Source organism: Carettochelys insculpta, chromosome 1 (assembly GCF_033958435.1).
Source record: "Carettochelys insculpta isolate YL-2023 chromosome 1, ASM3395843v1, whole genome shotgun sequence".
Taxonomy (NCBI): Eukaryota; Metazoa; Chordata; order Testudines; family Carettochelyidae; genus Carettochelys; species Carettochelys insculpta.
In genome coordinates, this window is record NC_134137.1 from 191482878 (window position 1) to 191500380 (window position 17503).

General features: G+C 42.3%; 1 protein-coding gene across 2 annotated transcripts in view; it reads left to right on the plus strand.

Annotated features, from left to right (window-relative positions):
- The window catches only part of C1H21orf91 (chromosome 1 C21orf91 homolog), a 29856-nt gene extending 12767 nt beyond the window's left edge, over nt 1-17089 (plus strand). For both annotated transcript variants that reach the window (XM_074983465.1, XM_074983466.1), the window contains exons 3-5: nt 8615-9148; nt 15627-15689; nt 16163-17089. In XM_074983465.1, the coding sequence (XP_074839566.1) occupies nt 8615-9148; nt 15627-15689; nt 16163-16323 (758 nt within the window). In that variant the 3' untranslated portion in view covers nt 16324-17089. The remainder of the gene's footprint in view (nt 1-8614; nt 9149-15626; nt 15690-16162) is intronic.
- Nucleotides 17090-17503: the final 414 nt, after the last annotated feature.

The following is a 17503-nucleotide window of genomic DNA, read 5'->3' on the forward strand; positions in this document are numbered from 1 at the left end:
ACAGTCGCAGGAACTCTTGCAGTTATTTAATTGTCCAGGTAGCAAGGATCGGGTGCTCCAAAGCATTGGATTAATAGGATGGTAATACAGATGTCCCAGCACTGTCCCAGTGTATCCAGAAGACCATAGAACAGTTTTGTTCAGTCTTACGCTTTTGTGTGGATAAGTAAGGCCACCCTGTAATCCTGAACCAGTGGAATTTGGGGTAGGACAGGCACCAGCATGTTACTCTGATAGCAAAAAGTCTTGTACTCCCTTTCCCTGCTCTTTAGATCTTAGACCTGGACTACATGCTAAATTGTACTAGTTTAACTGACAAATTTTCATACAGATTCCATTAAAGTAGTGCGTTTTAAGTGTGGACATCCTTAAAGGGATTAACTGGATTTCCATTTTTAATTTATACCTGTAAATTTAGTTTTCCAGTGGAGATAAGTGCCAAACACAGAAGCCTTATAGTAAACATTTTTAATTAAGCAACACTATAATACAGCCCTTCATTTGCAGGATTAGTGAGCTTTAGAGTGTTCATATATCTGGAAAGTACGTTTTATGACTGAAGTTCTCTCCTTTCCAGTTACTGATGATGATCACAGTTGTAAATGCAATTAGAATTGGGAAGTCACATTAGAAGCTTGCTGGGATCTAAAGGTAATAGCAGTAGTTTATTCTGTTACACTAATTTAAATTGATAGAGTGGAAAGACCAAAATGTCTGAACAGCTACCTGACAAAATAAAAGGCAACAGAAGCTGAGCAAAGCAAACTGCTGATGGCTGAAACTTTGTCATATAGGCATGTCAAATAGCTTTGGTGCTCAAGAGCACCCTGTTTAGGTATTTGTACCTGTTGAATGGATTTAGTACTTTGAATTACTCCCTGACATTCCAATTAATTGATTGAAATGCCTGCAAATGTGCCTGAGAGCTCTATTTGTTTAGAATATTAGTGGGCTTAATCATCACTGTGGTATGTGATCTGTTACTGCCTAGGTTTTACCCTCTCCATTTTTGGCGTATTTAAAATACAGTAGGGTCTCAATATTCGTGAGGGTTTTTATTAGTGAAGTCTTCCTACTCTTCCTCAGCTTCTTACAAAAACAGCTTAATGCTAAAGGAGGGTCCACTGCTAAGAATTTGAAACAAATGAAAACACCTCTCTGTAGCCTGGACATAGGCTGAAAGCTTAGTGCATGGACTTACTTTGAGATTTCCCATTGGCTAATTTAAGTGGGGATCCAGCTAGGGGACTGAATTTTATAAGTGCCATTCTAAGGCACCTTTCCATCCCCCATTTATTGAATAGGTAAGTTGCCAGATTCGGGCTTTGAAGTCCATAGCCCCACCCCTGCACTAGACACGAGTAGGTTGATGGAAGAATTGTTCCATTGACCTAGCTACTGTTCTCAGAGGGGTATGTTTACTACAGTGATGGAAAATAACCCTTCTGGTGCTGTACTGCTTGTAGTATAGATATACCTTCAAACTGTTTCACAACTGAATTTGACACTATTGGGTTTCATGTCTATGAATGAGTTACTGATTAGGATTTTAAAATGTCACCCCAGAGCATGTATAAAAATACTTTGCCCTGGGTTGTATTACTGTTTTGTTGGCAACTTAAGAAATGAGGCAGTGAGCGTCTATTGTACGGAATCGCGTCTTAATAGTATTTGTTGCAATTAACTGTCGAATATTGAAAAAAGTTATCTTACTGAAACTCACTTTGCTCAGTACGTTTTCTGTCATTATTTTGCAGACCCTGTGTTTCTTACAAAAAAGAAAATGTTGATTTATTTTAAAAATCCTTGCTCTGTCAGTTGAATCAAAAATAAACTAAACCTCTCTTTGTTCCTCTGTTTATGTTCACTGTTCGCTGAGTTAAGATGCATAATTCTCAACCACAGTTTTATAAGTAGAAAGTTATGATGCACCTTTTGGCTCTCTGACAGATTCTGCCAATTGTTATGTGCATAGAACTCCGGCTGAAGTTTGGTGATAGTGGCCATTGTTATCTGTTGACAGAACGCCCTTGAGAATCTGGAGGCTCTGCGGGTTTTGTTGATTGCCGACAAATCCCTCTTGTCTAGACATAGCCAAAGAAATTTTAGTGGATCTGCCAACATTTTAATATATTCTTTTTTTGATGAATGTTGGCTGTAAAGTGACCCCTAGTTCTTTATTCACTTTTCCACACCAGTCATGATGTTATATACCTCTGTTACATCCCCTCTTAGTCTAAGCTGAAAAAGCCCAGTCGTCTTAATCTTTATTCATGTGGTATCCATTCCAAATCCCTAATTTTTGTTGCCCTTTTCTGAACCTTTTCCAGTGCCAATACAGTAGAACCCTGAGATATGCACACTCGAGGTGCATGTATCTCAGGTTAACGTGACTGAGTGGTGGGGAACTCGTGCCTGGCTCTGGGCTGCCTGCCACTCAGGAGCCAGGAAACTGACTATGCTGACCAGCGCATAGTCAGTTTCTCAGCTCCTGTCAAGGGTGGCAGTCTAGGGCATAGTGTTGGTCTGTTTCCCTTCTCCTGTCAGCAGTGGGCAGCCCAGAGCCAGGCTCTCCACTGCCTGCCACTGACAGGAGCATGGAAGCTGACCAGCACTGCTGCGCTGGTCAGTTTCGTGGCTCCCCAAGTTACCCAGAATTTGACTTATGTAAGGTTGCACAATAATGCAGCCTCCACATAAGTTGAGGGTCTCTTGTATAGCTTCCTTAAGATGTGATTACCTCATCTGTACACAAAATTCAAGGTATGGGCGTACCATGGATTTATATAGAGGCAATAAGAGATTCTCTAGCTCATTTTTTTTTTAATGATTCCTAACATTCTGTTTGCCTTTTTGACTGATGGAGCATGTTGTATGGATTTTTTTCAGAGAGCCCCTGAGTAATCTTAGGGTACGTTTACGCTTACAGGGAGACTGATGCACTGGTGCTTGCTCTTCCCGGGTTAAATTTGGCACCCCTAGAGGGGACATGCTAAATTGAGCTGCTGTGACACCACAATCAACCCCAGTGCTCTTGGAAGACATGAGGATTAAAGGAAGTTGACAAGTGTTTCTCCCATAGATCACCTGCTGTGTGGACAATAACAAATCTATTTTAGACTCCAGCCATGCAATTATTGCAGTTGGGGGGGGTGTGAAATAGACACACAGATCTAATATAGACCAGGTCATAGTGAAGAAACTAAATGTGAGTGGGGCAACAAATTAATCCTCTGTCAACTAATGACTTTCGCATTTTACATGAGAGGAAACAAATGTGTAGTGTAAGTATTGGCACAACTCTTTATACTGTTCATTCCATATTACAATTGCTATGTATGGACACTAAGCAAAAATTTTAAGTCATTTAGCAACATTGAATACAGAAATTTGCATTTATTCTTAACTTAATGATAAAATACTCTGTTGCCCCCCCCCCCATTTTTCCCCACGTGATCTTGAGGGCATCCTTCTTACTGATTTTTATTTTTTTTATTGGTTCAGCCAACAAAAGGAACAGTCTTTATTGTGCATTGTTCTTCCTATCTAAACCATTAGTAGCTTCTTTTCTGTGTAGCACTGTTGGATAAAGTCTTATAATAATACAGTAGCTTGTGTAATTCTTTCACTTAAAGATATGAGAGACTTGAAGATTTTTATAAGCATAAAATGATAGCAGTGGCATTTCATTTAATGCTGAAAAGAGGCGGGGGAGGTAGATGGCATTGAGTCAGTCTCAAGTCTGTGAAGGCTTTTAAGTAATGTATTCACCGTAACTCTGATTTATGGATCTTTTTATTCCCTGATGGTTTAAAGATCTAATGGCTTGAGGCAAAGGCTTGTTGCTGCTTGAGTTAAGCAGATTTGTTATATTTAAGTTATACTGGAAAGCCATGAAAAGAAAAGATTTTCCCTTTCTCTGCTTTGCACTAGAAATGTGTATATATTTATCTTCACCATTTGCTTTGAGAGCCTTTTGCAAGTACTCTTTGAAATCTATAGAGTGGGTAAGCCAGAGCTCTGGGAGGTGGGGGGGCGGTGGGGAAATCTTTGTCACATACTAGCTAATTATAGATATGAAACATGGAGGGTGAAAAGATGTAAGTGCAGAGTTAAGGCAGTGTGTTGATGAGAAAGCAAACCTGTAACTGCTGGGTAGGTTTCTGTCCTTGGATCTTACTTGGAAGGTCCATCTTGGGGGGAGGGATAGGTCAGTGGTTTGAGCACTGGCCTGCTGAACCCAGGGTTGTGAGTTCCATCCTTGAGGAGGCCATTTAGGGATTGGGGCAAATAGATATCAGGGATGGTGCTTGGTGAGAGTGCAGGGGACTGGACTAGATGACCTGCAGAGGTCCCTTCCAGTTCTAGGAGATGTGTATCTCCAATTATATATATTTCCTATCAGTAGGTGGCTGATGAGATCTTTTAACCGAGGTAGCTCCTGGGAGGTGAGTAGTTTTGTCTCCTCCACTGGATTCTCTTGGCTGCTGCAATGAGAACAAAGAGATCTCCCTTGCTTTTTTTTTTTTTTTCCCCCCCTCCCTTGTTTGCTATTTTTTTTTTTGGTTCCTTTCTCCCCATAAACAGTTTCAGTGCTACCTGCTTGCTCAAGCACAATATGGGACCAACACTCTTCAGCAGTGGTCTCCAGCCTTTTTATGCCCAAGATCATGTTTTTGAGTTTAAGGGCTATCCAGGATCGGACCTGCCCTTTTGCTCCAAACTCTGCCCTATTCAGTCCATCCATCCCACCCTCACAGACTTCACCCAGCAGGGTTTGGGGCAGAGTGGATTGATTTAATTCAAGGCTATTTAAATCAAGTTACCAAAAAGCTAAAACTGAGACTGTGCTTAGAGGCACTTAATTTTGGAGTAAGCCCCATTGAACTTACTGGCACTGTGTGGTGTTTTGTGGTGTTTTTTTGAGAAAATAAGTATAGAATGGGGGTTCCCATGGAAAAACTGAGTTATGCTGAAGTTTAATGGGGAATAAACTTATGGCATCCCCGTCATGATCTGTGGCCACAGTGTTCCAAAATAAGGGACTTATTATGTAATATAAAATAAGAAAATAACACTCAGTGGTCATTGGCAACTCCCAGATTTCTTTTACTGCAGTTCTCTGTATTGTATACTTGAGATTCTAAACCTAGTTAACTAATTAAATGACCCTTAAGGAGTAGCTAAGATAAACTTTTTCTTCTAGTAACATACAACACAACACATAGCTTGGGAATTTACTTTTCAAGTCATGCTTAACACTCAAGGGCATAAAGAGAGTCTTAAATAATTCACCTTTCATCATTCTTCAGGTTACTAACCAGTTGATCCATTCAACTCGGTCCACATTTTTATCCACATAATTTCTCCCCAATAAGCAACTTTCCTTATGTTGTTTTATTCTTCAGGCCCTGTATCTTCTTGCACTGATTACATGTTGACATGTTTCCTTTCTTTACCCAGAAATTGAATTTCTTCCAAATAATCCCAGATAGGGTCTATTAAGCCCAGAAGACATGACAGTTTTTCTGTGGCAAAGTTATAGAGGAATATAGGAAGTTATGTGTGTGCTGAATGTCTTCACTTTTTCTTTCCAGTCCTCCCCACTCTTCCTTTCTGTGTTGTCTTTGTCCTTTTTGTGTAATTTTTCTGTCTAATGGAACGTCTTAATTAACTCCTCTGCCAAGCTTGGCCGACATCCACCACCACATAAACATAATACTAAAACAGTCCAGTGCAGCTGGTCTGTCTTTGCACATGTTGCTTTTTAATCTGCTGAGAAACAGAAATTGGAAGCCCAGAGCTTTCAAAAAGCAAGAGCTACAGCTTGAATACCCCCTTTCTGGCACCCTGAGGACCTGACTGGCCCCAATTGAGGGAGGTTTCTGGACCAGGGCACTCAGTTCTGTCCCCCAGGCCCATCTGTTCCATGCCCTAGTGGCCAGAGCCCCATCCCTGGCTGCTGCTGCCTCCAAGTAGCTCCATTTTCTGTTCCAGCCAGACTCAGCCACTGCCCCATTCAGGCTGCCCAACCTGCTGTTGCAAGGCCCAGTAAGGGGACTGGGCCTGCCATTGAGGGAAGGCCTTGTGCCGCCCTGTTGCTGCCATTCCAGCAGGGCTCCCGACCCCAGTGCCTCCTGTTTGCTGTATCCTGACCACTGGGGCTCTCTGGCCCAGGAGTATCCATGGTTGTGTGCCGTATCATGGATGTTGCCAGACCAAAGAGTCATGATTTTTAGAGGTTCAACCTGTTGTAGTTAAGTTGGACAGAGTACAGCCATTCATTCATTTATGAGACTAAGTATGTGTGTGTAGTATGTCTGTGGTGGGATTTAATTGTAACTTATTTTTAAATGAGACATTTAGTATTGGTGGTTCAAAAAAGTCAAAACCAATTTAAATACTTTTATTTTAATCATAGATTTCCCCCACTCCCCCCAGAGGGTTTGGGAGTGGGTGTGGGGCAAAGGGTTCCACATTATGGGAGGGGCTGCAGGCTGGTCCAGGTGCAGGAGTAGATGAGGGGCCCAAACTATGAGAGGAAGTTTGGGTGCAGTAGGAGGCTCTGGGCGGGGGCAGACTGTTGGTTTACAGGAGAGGGTGTACAGGCTGCTGACTGTAGGAGGGAGCTCAGGGATGGGAAAGGGGTTTGGGAAGGAGAACAGAGTGATGGAAGAGAAATACTGTACAGCACTGGTGGGCCAATTGTACTTGTGCTACTTCTGTCTTAATGCTGCAGAGCCATTCAAAGAACCTGACTCTTGAAGCGGCTGGCCCTTCCCTTGGGCAACCCCAGCTGCACCTGGCTCTGTGACTTGCCCCTCTGTGCAGATGGTAGTGCTTGCAGGCAGGAGCAGTGCGTGGAGACCTCTTGCACCCTTCTTACTCCCTTAAGATCCTGGGGGCATGCTGGCTGCTTCTGGGAGAAGAGTGGGGCTGCAGCAGGTAGGTAGCCCCTCTGCACCACCGGAGATGATCATCTGGGAAAGTCTTTTTCAGAATCAGTCATTTGATCGCAATCAACCAGTGGGTGACTACTCTGAATTTTTGTGTGCTGTCCACTGAATTTAAAATCAGAAATAAAACCACTCTGAGTCGTGTTAATTTTAATTCTCCTGCAACTTGTGAATCTCCAGCAGGCTGTAGAGGGACTCAGAGTGAAGCCACTGTATTGTTCTCTGGTTTCCTTGTTTGGAAGGTTATCTTTGCAACTGGTAGGGCAAGAAACTTAGTGAGTAAAATGTTAGGTTCTTTAGAAATCCAGGTAGACCAGTGTTTCTTAAACTTTTTGAAACCTATGAATTTTTTATTAAAAATTGTTGTCAGACCAAAAAAAACCCAAACAAAACAAACAGCAACATATATAGCAAAAAACAAAATGAAGCAATTTAATCAGGTATCATAGCAATAAAGTAGTAACATTGTACACTCATCCCTTGTTTAATGAGTACTTTACTTATGAGTACTCGCTAAAACGAGAAGGCAGATACTTACTGCTGTTCACTACGCGAGTGAACTTCCCCTGCTCATACAAGCCAGCCACGAGGTCCCTGGCCAGGGCACAGGGGAGACCCACAGCCTCACAGCTGGAGCTGAGCCAGCTGTGGGGTCCCTGGCTGGGGTGTGGGGAGATCCACAGCCCCACCTGGCCCCAATCCCAACACTCCTCCTGTTGCAACCCTCCCACCCTGCCGAATCCCAACATTCCCCCAGCTCCCTGCTCAACCTAGCCCGCTGCACCTTCCCCCAGGTACCTCTGCTGCAGCCCCGAAGAACAAGCCACCATCTCATCCACTGGAGCCACCTGCAAGTTTTAACCCTCCCTCCTGTTCATGCCCCCAAACTGACCCCAGCCTTTAACCTTCTCCAATGCGCACCCCCCCCATCCAAGGTTTACTTACCTTTCAGAAGCAGTGCCACCTGCTGCCACTTCTTCCCCACGTTTGGAGCATTAGAAGCCAATCAGACACTTTTACACATTTTAATGGTAATTTAATGTCCCTCTTATGAGTTTTTGCCTACGAGCAGAAAGTTGGGAACCAAGTGTGCTTGTATAGCGAGGGATGAGTATATCTGGTTATAACAGAAAATATATACCATCAGTGTATTTTTCCATGCGCTGGTGGCACACCTGTGGGTTGTTCAGGGAACACCAGTGTTCCGTGGAACATAGTTTCACCAACACTGATGTACAGCACTCAGCCTTTCCATTCATCAAAGACAAACAGGTAATAAGATTTCTCCTGCCTTCTCATTTAAACTATTCATAGAAGTGTTTTGTGTAGATGGAAGTCCTGTCTCTCATCTGCAGAAGTTGGTCCAGTAACAGATACGTCATCCACCTTGTCTCTCCAAAACAAAACCAGCAAGTATAATTGTATGGTACTTAAGTATTGATGCAGCATATACCTGTGGCCTTTTTGTGGTCATTGAAGCCTTGGTTGTCTTCAGCTCCCCTTAAATGAAAAACTGCCAACACGTTTTGCATGCGAGTCCCCTGTATATGAACCACAAATTTAAATTCTAAAATATAAGTATAAACATTTGCTTTCTAAGTATACAAGGTATTCTGGAATAACAGTTTACAAAGTCACTGTCATTTCTATCTTTACAGGAGTACCAAAGTCCAATCTCCTGCACACAAGATCATTAAGAGGCCATAGAGACTGCTTTGAAAAATTCCATCTAATAGCAAATCAGGACTGCCCACGTTCAAAACTCTCCAAAAGCACCTATGCAGAAGTAAAAAGTATCTTGAGCAAAAAAATTAACTGGATTATTCAGTATGCGCAAAACAAAGATTTGGATTCTGATTCTGAGAGCACAAAAACTTCTCAGCACCAGCTCTTTGACTTCAAACATCAGACAGATAGGAAATTGCTTCCACAATTTGACTCCCAAGTACCCAGGTACTCTGCAAAATGGATAGGTGGAGGTTCTGGGAGTATTTCAGATTGTTCGCAAAGTATTTTGGAACGAAGAGAATCAACTGATTTCAGACTTGACATGTTGCAAGAAAGAGGAACTACGTTCTGTTGCAAGAGTGTTTTGTGGTCTAGTTGCAGTCAAGCTCCAAAGACGGAAAAAGCTAAAAGTGATTCAGATGTCAGTGTTCAAAGACCATGTCCCCGTTACAGCAGGGAAGAATGTAAGTAGAGGGGTATTGGGTGGGTACACTTCTATGTCTCATGCTCTGTTTACTCTGAAAAACCATCTATGGTCTAATAGTTAAGTTCTCGTGCATATTAGCTTAGGTATCTAATATGCTGAAAGTTGATTTACATCTATAAAAACTAGCTTTTAGGAGTCTACACAACCAAGTGAGTTGGAGTGAGGTGTTCACTTTATATCCCTGCAAATCTTAACCCAACCATAAAATGCCCAAGCATGTGACCCTGGGACCATTGGAACAGCAGCTTTGGGGTGGTTGGAGCAGCCACTGCTCAGTATCCCCCAGCAGTGGTCACAGGGACAGCCAGAGTAACAGTGGGTAAGCCCGCAGCCCAGGGGGCGGCCAGAATAGCCATTGCTGGACTGCAACAGCACTTGGTGCTGTTCCCCACCCCCCGCCCAGGCTGTGTCGCCGCCATCAGCATCCCATCCTGTCCCCAAGGTACTGAGAGTACCCCTGAGTGAATCATAGGTGCGTAGGTCATGGGCCATGGGTTTTGTTTATTGCTCATGACCTGTCCATGACTTTTCCTAAAAAAATATCCATGACTGAAGTGTAACCTTAAAGCATTGCTGCCATCCAGCCCTTGTTACTGCAAGCTATCCTTTCCACATCCATTTAAACAACCAGAAGTACCTGAAAGCACCCTTGGAAGAAAGGAACTGAAGAAAATGTCCTTTGGAGTTCTGCTTCCTAAAATGAGTCATTTTTCACTCACTCTGTGATCTTTTTCCCATGTCATTTGAATCCTAAAATTAAGCTGTATGGAGAATTATTCCCCTGTCTGCTTCCATCGGTTATTGAGCTGACTCTGGAGACATTACAAATACAGAAAACAAAAAGAGGGAAGGGATAGTTCATATGCCCCTTCTGCATGGAAGGCTGCATACAGATCCCTCTGGTACCTATTGATCCTGCTTTTTCAGTCTAAGCGGAACATGTTGGGGGCTGGGCAGGGAGGAGTACTACTACCAAGTAGTAGTGCAGGGCAATATTTCCCAGTCAAAGTACTGCTTTCATTGAGGACAAGCAACAGTACTTGGTTCTGTACCACTTCTGAATTGCAGATTATTTTAGGAAATTGTAGCATGAGATTAAGGTTATGGTAAAAGTGTGTGCGCATGTGTACATAGCTATAGCTAGGTCTCCTTCTTTCCACTGTGAGTTAGCATGAGGGGAAGCTGTTGCAAAGGCAGGTGGCTCCTGCTTTCTTGATGCAACATAGCTGATTACCCTTCTCCTTCCCCTCACAGAAGAGCGAGCTAGTGAGGGACACTGCATGTAGGAGTGATCCATATTCCTTAAGAGCAAGGAATGCTAGAATCAGTGCAAGCATACCTACTAGTACAGGCTGATCCTCTGTGGTCCAGCACACTCTCTTCGGCAGCATCCGTGGTCCAGCATGACTTCAGTTAGCTGAGTGTCCCCTTTTCATCTGTGAGATCAAGTTTTTTGTGGTCCTGTACAGTTCGTTTACAGCTGCTAGGCCTGGCTCTCAGTGTTCTGTGATGTTGTTGGTTTACCTGTAATTTACCTTCACGTGTCTAAGAGCCCAGTAAACAGTGGGCATGTTGTCTAGCTGTAGCATTGCCAGCATTGACCTCTCATGGTGTGTCAAATTCCCCTATTAAGCACTGGTCAGGTCCTGAAGGTGCTGGATTAGAGAGGTTCAATCTGGTATGTGTTAAGCGTTCCTAATCATGACGTTTCTCCTGAGAGCTGAACTGTAAGCCAGCATCTTCACACATTTTATATGGATTGTGGGATGGCCTCTAAACCAACAGACTGTGTAAAGGGGCTAGGCAGCTGGATAGCAGGTTCTGCTAATCAAAGTGGGTACCAAGTTTGTCTGTGCCCTGAGGATGTACCAGGACCCTGAGACTGGGGCAGTGGCAGGATTCTATTCCAGCTTTGGAAGCGGGAAACCCCTTCAGGGTTACAGTATGTGAGAAGCTTGGATTGCCCAGTAGGACTGCTGTGAAGGGATCTATAAGGGGATGCTTGGTAGGAGCTGATATGCCAGATGCACCTAAATAGTGGGGAGGGTTTTTCAGAAGATGCTGGGCCAGTATGAGGAAAGAAGAGAACAGCAGCGTGTGTGAAAGACAACTGAAGGAACAAAGGTAGAAAGAATTCAAGGTGGAAGGAGGGGGCACAGAGAAATGTCATCGTTTCAAAAGATGGATATAAAGGAAGACTCCAGTTTCTTTGGACTACTGCTCCTCAAGATATCCAAACAAAAACTTCCTCTTAAAACTGAAAGTATTCTCCACACTGTTAAATAAGAATAAATTAATTGCCATATTCATAAAGTTCTGAATTTCAGACATATGTTCAAGTATATAATCCTAATTGCTGTGCTATGGCATCATCAATATAAACTGAAGTAACATTTAAAATAATTAAATAACCTTTGTCCCACTTGTTTTGGACTCCTGGTTCACTTAATGCCGAAGTATGACTGACAGCAGATAAAGAATTAGGTACAGCTTGATCTGGCCTGTCGTCCGGCTGAAGGAAGTCATTCTGACTTTTACATGTCTATCCACATACTGCTGAAATGAAGCAAAGGTGTATTTTAAAAAAATGAATTACTTCCTGATGGCTATGGCAGAAGGAGGCTTAAGAGAACATTTAAACTGTAAGCAAGTTAAAACTAAAAGTCCTAAAAACAATTTTCATACTCAATTTTCTGTCGGTTTGTAAGTAATCAGTTCTGAAATTGCATGTGCCAATTTAGTGGGTACTTGTATCTGTCAAAATTAGATTGCACTGGTCTCAGAGCATGGCTAGCCCTCCTGCTAGCAATATAGTGAAGTCTGTCTGCACTCCTACTACTGGTCCTATTTTTTTTTTTGTGAATTCATAAATAGGGGCCAAGCAACCGTTATTTCAGATATGGACTGAATTGTAATACTGTCATTCTGAACTAACTTTTTTCTCCTAGGTGGTTTGTTTTTTGCTGCAGTGTGATATATTTTTGTTATGGGCATTACTAGGCTGTTTTTTTTAAATCTGACTATGGCAATAAAAACTTTTCAGCCATTGGATTCTAGCTAGTGCAGAGGGTAAACCCAAAAATGGGGAAGGAGGGGTTGGGTCTGCTTAAGGATTCTTTTGTCTGCATCTGGTTAGTAAGTTTTTTAAAATTATTCCTGGTGGAATTCTGTGCCTAAAATTCTGTGCACTTTTTCAATTTCTGCATACTTGTCAAAAATAGTTACATTGATAATTTATTTTAAAATACCTGTCAGCAAGTATGTCAGTAACAATACACAACAAAAAATCCAATTGTTCTTGACAAATAGATTTCTTACTAGCATATGTCAGGGCTCCTTGCCCACTCTGGCACTCCAAGTACCAAAGTGGGGGCCTGCAAGAACTTAAACACCTTGCCTGGACAAAGGCTTTACTTCAAAACTTCTCAAGGTCGCAAATCCCCTGGAGGGTAGCTGCCACTACCCCAGTCTTAGGGAACTCCCTTTAACCCAGGCAGACACAGTGGGGAATATCTGCCTGCAGGGTGAACTCCAGACTCATTCTTCCCCTACAGCGGGCTTGAGAACAAAGCAAGCTGTAACTTGACAAGGCAGGTACACACAGACCCTTCACAAAACATGGGTATCAGATCATTAGCTTTAAAAAAAAAAAAAAAAGAGAAGTTTATTCAGTAAGTAAGAGAAAATAAATCATGGGCTTGCAACACAGAAAATATTTCTGTGGGATTCAGCTTAAGTCATTAATCAGCAGCAACAACATAGCCAGTCCAACCAAACTCAAAGTAACCATAACCTGATCACACTTGTACGCTCATTTCCATTCTACTTACACCTCTATGGCTGACTTTGAGATAGTCAGGATATTTATGGGATTCATTTCAGTTGCCTGGGAGACATCCTTCTTCTTCCATCTTCTCTCTGCCTTCCCAGCAGACAAAGACCCCTTAGACTTCATTTTTTCTCAATTCAAAAAAGTCACTCCACTCCCGTTGTCTCACATTACATCAGGAAGAGCTTAACCACTTCCCTGCACTCATTTGTGACGTATTACACAGTTAGTTTAATCTAGACTACAGAAACCCAGTTCCAGCACCCCTCACAAGCAATGCAAAGGCTTGGGGGAAGTCAGGCATAACAGAGGAGCTGAGGGAGAGGAAGTGATTGCTGGGCAGCAGCTTGAGAATGAACCTGGGGGTTGTTCAGAGTAAATGGGGGCGGGGAGGAGAAATGTAGAACAGGATGGAGTTTTTTGGGGGTGGGGGAGATAGGATTTAAGGAGTTGGTAAGTCTCCCACATGAACACCTATTTAGCTGCTAGCCTCTCCTATTTGGACACATCTGATCCAGTCTCTGTTTGTCCGTACACCCTTCCATCCTATTCAGATTCCTGCTAACCATATGTGCTGTGCTTTATCTGTACCTTCCACATCTAGTGCTCCTGCACGTGGCCCTGCAGACAGGGCCCTTATGAGAAAGACAAGCCTTTGCCCCCTCCCCCCCCCCCTCCTTTTTCATGGCTGTCATCTTTGGCCAATGAGCCAGCTGCCATTTCTTGTGCCACATCAGCTTCTGGTGGTCAAAAGGAAGCCCTCTGATGGCTTTTCATTACCTCCCTGTCAATCAGTTATTGTGTAGCTGGGGCAGCTTAATTCAGCACTTGAGCTGTGACCCAGAACTAGAGTTTGAAACTGTCGGTAAGTAATGGAGAGGAATCTTCTCCCTTGTCCAAAGGCTCCTGACCTGAGATGCGATCTCCCTTTTCACTGGCTGCTGGAGAAGAGACGTGAAGCTCCCATACTCCTGTCTTTCCATTTTATGATGATCTTTGTGAATAATAAAATAGCCACATCTGATACTCCTTACAACTTCATGCTGCTGCTGTAACCAGAGAAAGTTGATACCAATAACTAAAAATGGGGCAAGAAAAACATCCTCTTAAGTTGGTTTAAATTCATCCTAGGGTCATTTTTAACTTTGACTTCAAAAAGTGCTAGATTTCTTTTAATCTTCTGAATAAGCAGTCAGTGCACAGTAATCCCTCGATTTCCGCCTAAATCAGATTTCACCTAAATGGGGAGGGAGGGCATTGGGGAGATCCCTGGAATTCCCCTGGCTGGGGGATCGGGCAGCTCCTGTTCCAGCTGTCTGCTTCCCTTGGCTGGGGGACCGGGTGGGGGACAGCCATGCAGCCCCTCAGCTTCTTCCCGCTGTGAGAAACCATGCAGCAAGCAACTGTGTGCTCCCCGGGCTCCTGAGCTGTGGGAGCCGGGGGCTTGGAGTGGCGGGAGTGCGGTTTCAATTTTCACTTAACTTGTGTTAACATGAGTTAAGCGTAAATCAGAATCGCGCTTCTCGAGGGTTTACTGTAAATTGGTGCCTCATGGTGGCACAACTTTAAGTGATTCCTTATGCCGCCGCTCAGCTATACCAACCTGCAGCACCTTAGAAACTTCCCAAAATGTTCACGTTTGTGCTGCTTCTGTGCAGCACACTATGGGCATCTGTGCTAATAACCAGAATTGTCACTTGTACTCTGCTGCCTGGGAAATCTGAGCAGCACCAGCCCCTATCTAACCTGTCCTACACTTGTGACAACACAAGATTTGGAGGGAAGGTGGGGGGTGTTTTTGTTAGTGGCTATTCCCCCCCCCCCCCCCCCAAAAAAGTATAAAGCTTTGTCCTAACTCTCCTTCCATTGACTTCAGTTGGAACTGAGTGTGGTGCCACTGATTTTTGAAAACTCTTCCCTTATTGTTAATGCCCTCTCTCTGGAGGAAACCAAGCTACATAGAGGAGAAGAAATGTGGAAAAAATTTCGTGAAGCTGAACAGAAAATAGGAAACTAATACTCTTCTGGAGTATCTTTTGGCACTTCAGAGGGGCGGGCTGGTGCATGTGGGATCGGGGCAAAAGAAAATAGTTGGATTTGTTCTGAGGTCCTGAAGATTTGAAAAAGTGCATTTGGTCTATTTGTGTGCGTTACCCTTAAGAGAGGGCAGGAGCTTTCTGCCCTTCAGACATGATGGCCAGAGGCAGTTTCTGCAGGGTCACAGACTTCACAGCACTTCCTATTTATGCCAGTCATTCAAAGAGCAGATCGACATCTAATTGTGGAAGCCCCAATGTATTTTTCTCAGTGGTGATGTAGCGGGGGACTAATGTTATCCTGTCACACTGCATATCCACTCCTGCAGCTTTAATTCTAGCACTTTCTAACATTGAATACTTACTTACCTCCTCAACTTTCATACCACAACACAGTTTAATATTAAAATATACATTTGTGTTAGTGCATTCATCACAATACAAAGTCCAAACACTGACAGACTTCTGCTAATCAACATTAACACAGCTATTAACCTTGAGAGTACAAAAAACTCTTGAGGAATGAGAAACTTCGTTGAAGCTTTTCTGTTATACCTGGTTGTAGTGATGGAACTGTTTTTATGTTGCAGTGACTATGATGACTCTTGAAGAGGTAGAGCGGCTGAATGAAAAACTCCTCAAGCAAATCCAGGGTGAGAGATCGCTTTTAAATACTTTCCTATAGTACAGAAAATGTCATTGTGTAAGCTTCAATCCCAGAGCAGGGGGAGACACGCTGACATTTATAATGTATTTACTCATTGATGACAAAAGCTTACAGTGCCTGAAGGATGTGCTGCTTCACTTGCTGGTAAGGTATTTGTGTAAGAGTTCCAACTTATATTTTGAAGTAACAAGCTCATCTATCTTAACTTTAAATAAAATTATAGATCAGTTAAATGGGATTCTCTTACCCTCACTAGAAGAGGTTGAATACCAAGGAGTATTTGCAGCTATAAATCTTTGAATGCTCTCCATTATACAGTGTGATAACTTCACATGCGCACATACCAAAACCCAAGTTTAACACTGTGCTTTTGCAACTTGGCTCCTAGACCTGACTGTCCCTTTAAATTGTTGTTTAAGCTGATGTTAACCTGTTAAGCTGATGTTAACCTTCTTGCAGATGTTTTTGAGGAACTGACTCGACAAGTACAAGAAAAAGATTCGTTGGCCTCAGAACTCAACGTCCGCCACATAGCTATTGAGCAGCTGCTTAAGAACTGTTCCAAATTGCCATGTTTACAGGTGGGAAGATCAGGAATGAAATCGCATGTCTCCATATAAATAGGAGGATCTTATTAGTATTAACTTTAATCAAATGAAGCTACGCAGACTTCTAGACGCTTTGGGGGAAATGGTGACTTTTTTTTCCTTCAAAATAGAATCCAAAAGCTGTTACGTACAATTTGTTTCATTTAACAAATGCAAGTGTTTAAATGTTAAAATCTGCTGATGGTGGTTATTGTTTGCCAGTTGTGTGGAAAAACTACTTCTAGAGTAATGTCCCCTGAAGCAGGTGTCGTGTCTTAGTGATACTGAAATGTGGGTTTAATAACAAAGAACAACCTGATGCCTGTAAATCTGCCAGGTCAAACAATATCCAAGAGAGCTTTACAAGGAGGATAGTGTTCATGAAATTACATATTTATTATGAGCAATATTTTATTATTGAAATTTTATACTGAATAAAAGTTACTATTTTAGGTATTTTTTCAGATCTCTTTATAAAACGTTTGAATGACTGTGTAAAATTTATGCCTTGTGTATGGTTATCTCTGCAGATATTTTTTAAAAAAAAATCTGCTTTCTAAAAACAAGTTCATTTCCCATTAAATTGTGATGGCTCATCACTTTTTAGCAACTTTATAATGGAAGTTGATTTCATCAAGCATAGATTGTATCTTCTGGTAAAACAAACAGAACCACAGCACCTCCTTTTTGAAAGTCCATATTTTGGTTTTAGTGTATGGAGTTGGTTTTGTATGTGTGAAATATTTTTGATGCTTAATAAAAGTATACTGCTTCAAAGAAATTAAATAAAACTGTAATACCTCAATAACTGTCTCAATATTGGTGTTTTAAGTAGACTAGGAAATGGTTGTGGTATCTGTGTAGTGTTGGGAGAACCAGCAATACTACGTACTTGCCAACAATAAAAAGGCATAGTCTCTTCTCTATACTTAAATTTCACATATAAGACCCCTTCTGAGAAATGTAAGCACACAAGGGTTTTTTTTTTTCCTTCTTTTCAGCAATAACAGCATGAGCAAAAGTTACTAGCAAAAGCAATCCCCATATCAGAGATAAATAAAACTGATGTAAACATAATTAGAGTGGCATCCTGGTGGCTTTCGTATTCAGAAGTAATCTACTGGTAGGGAGGAAAGAGGTGGGAGAAGATAACTCGTCAGAAAAAATTCCAGTATCTCCTGTTTTTTCTAGAGTATGAATACTAGATAGCAGT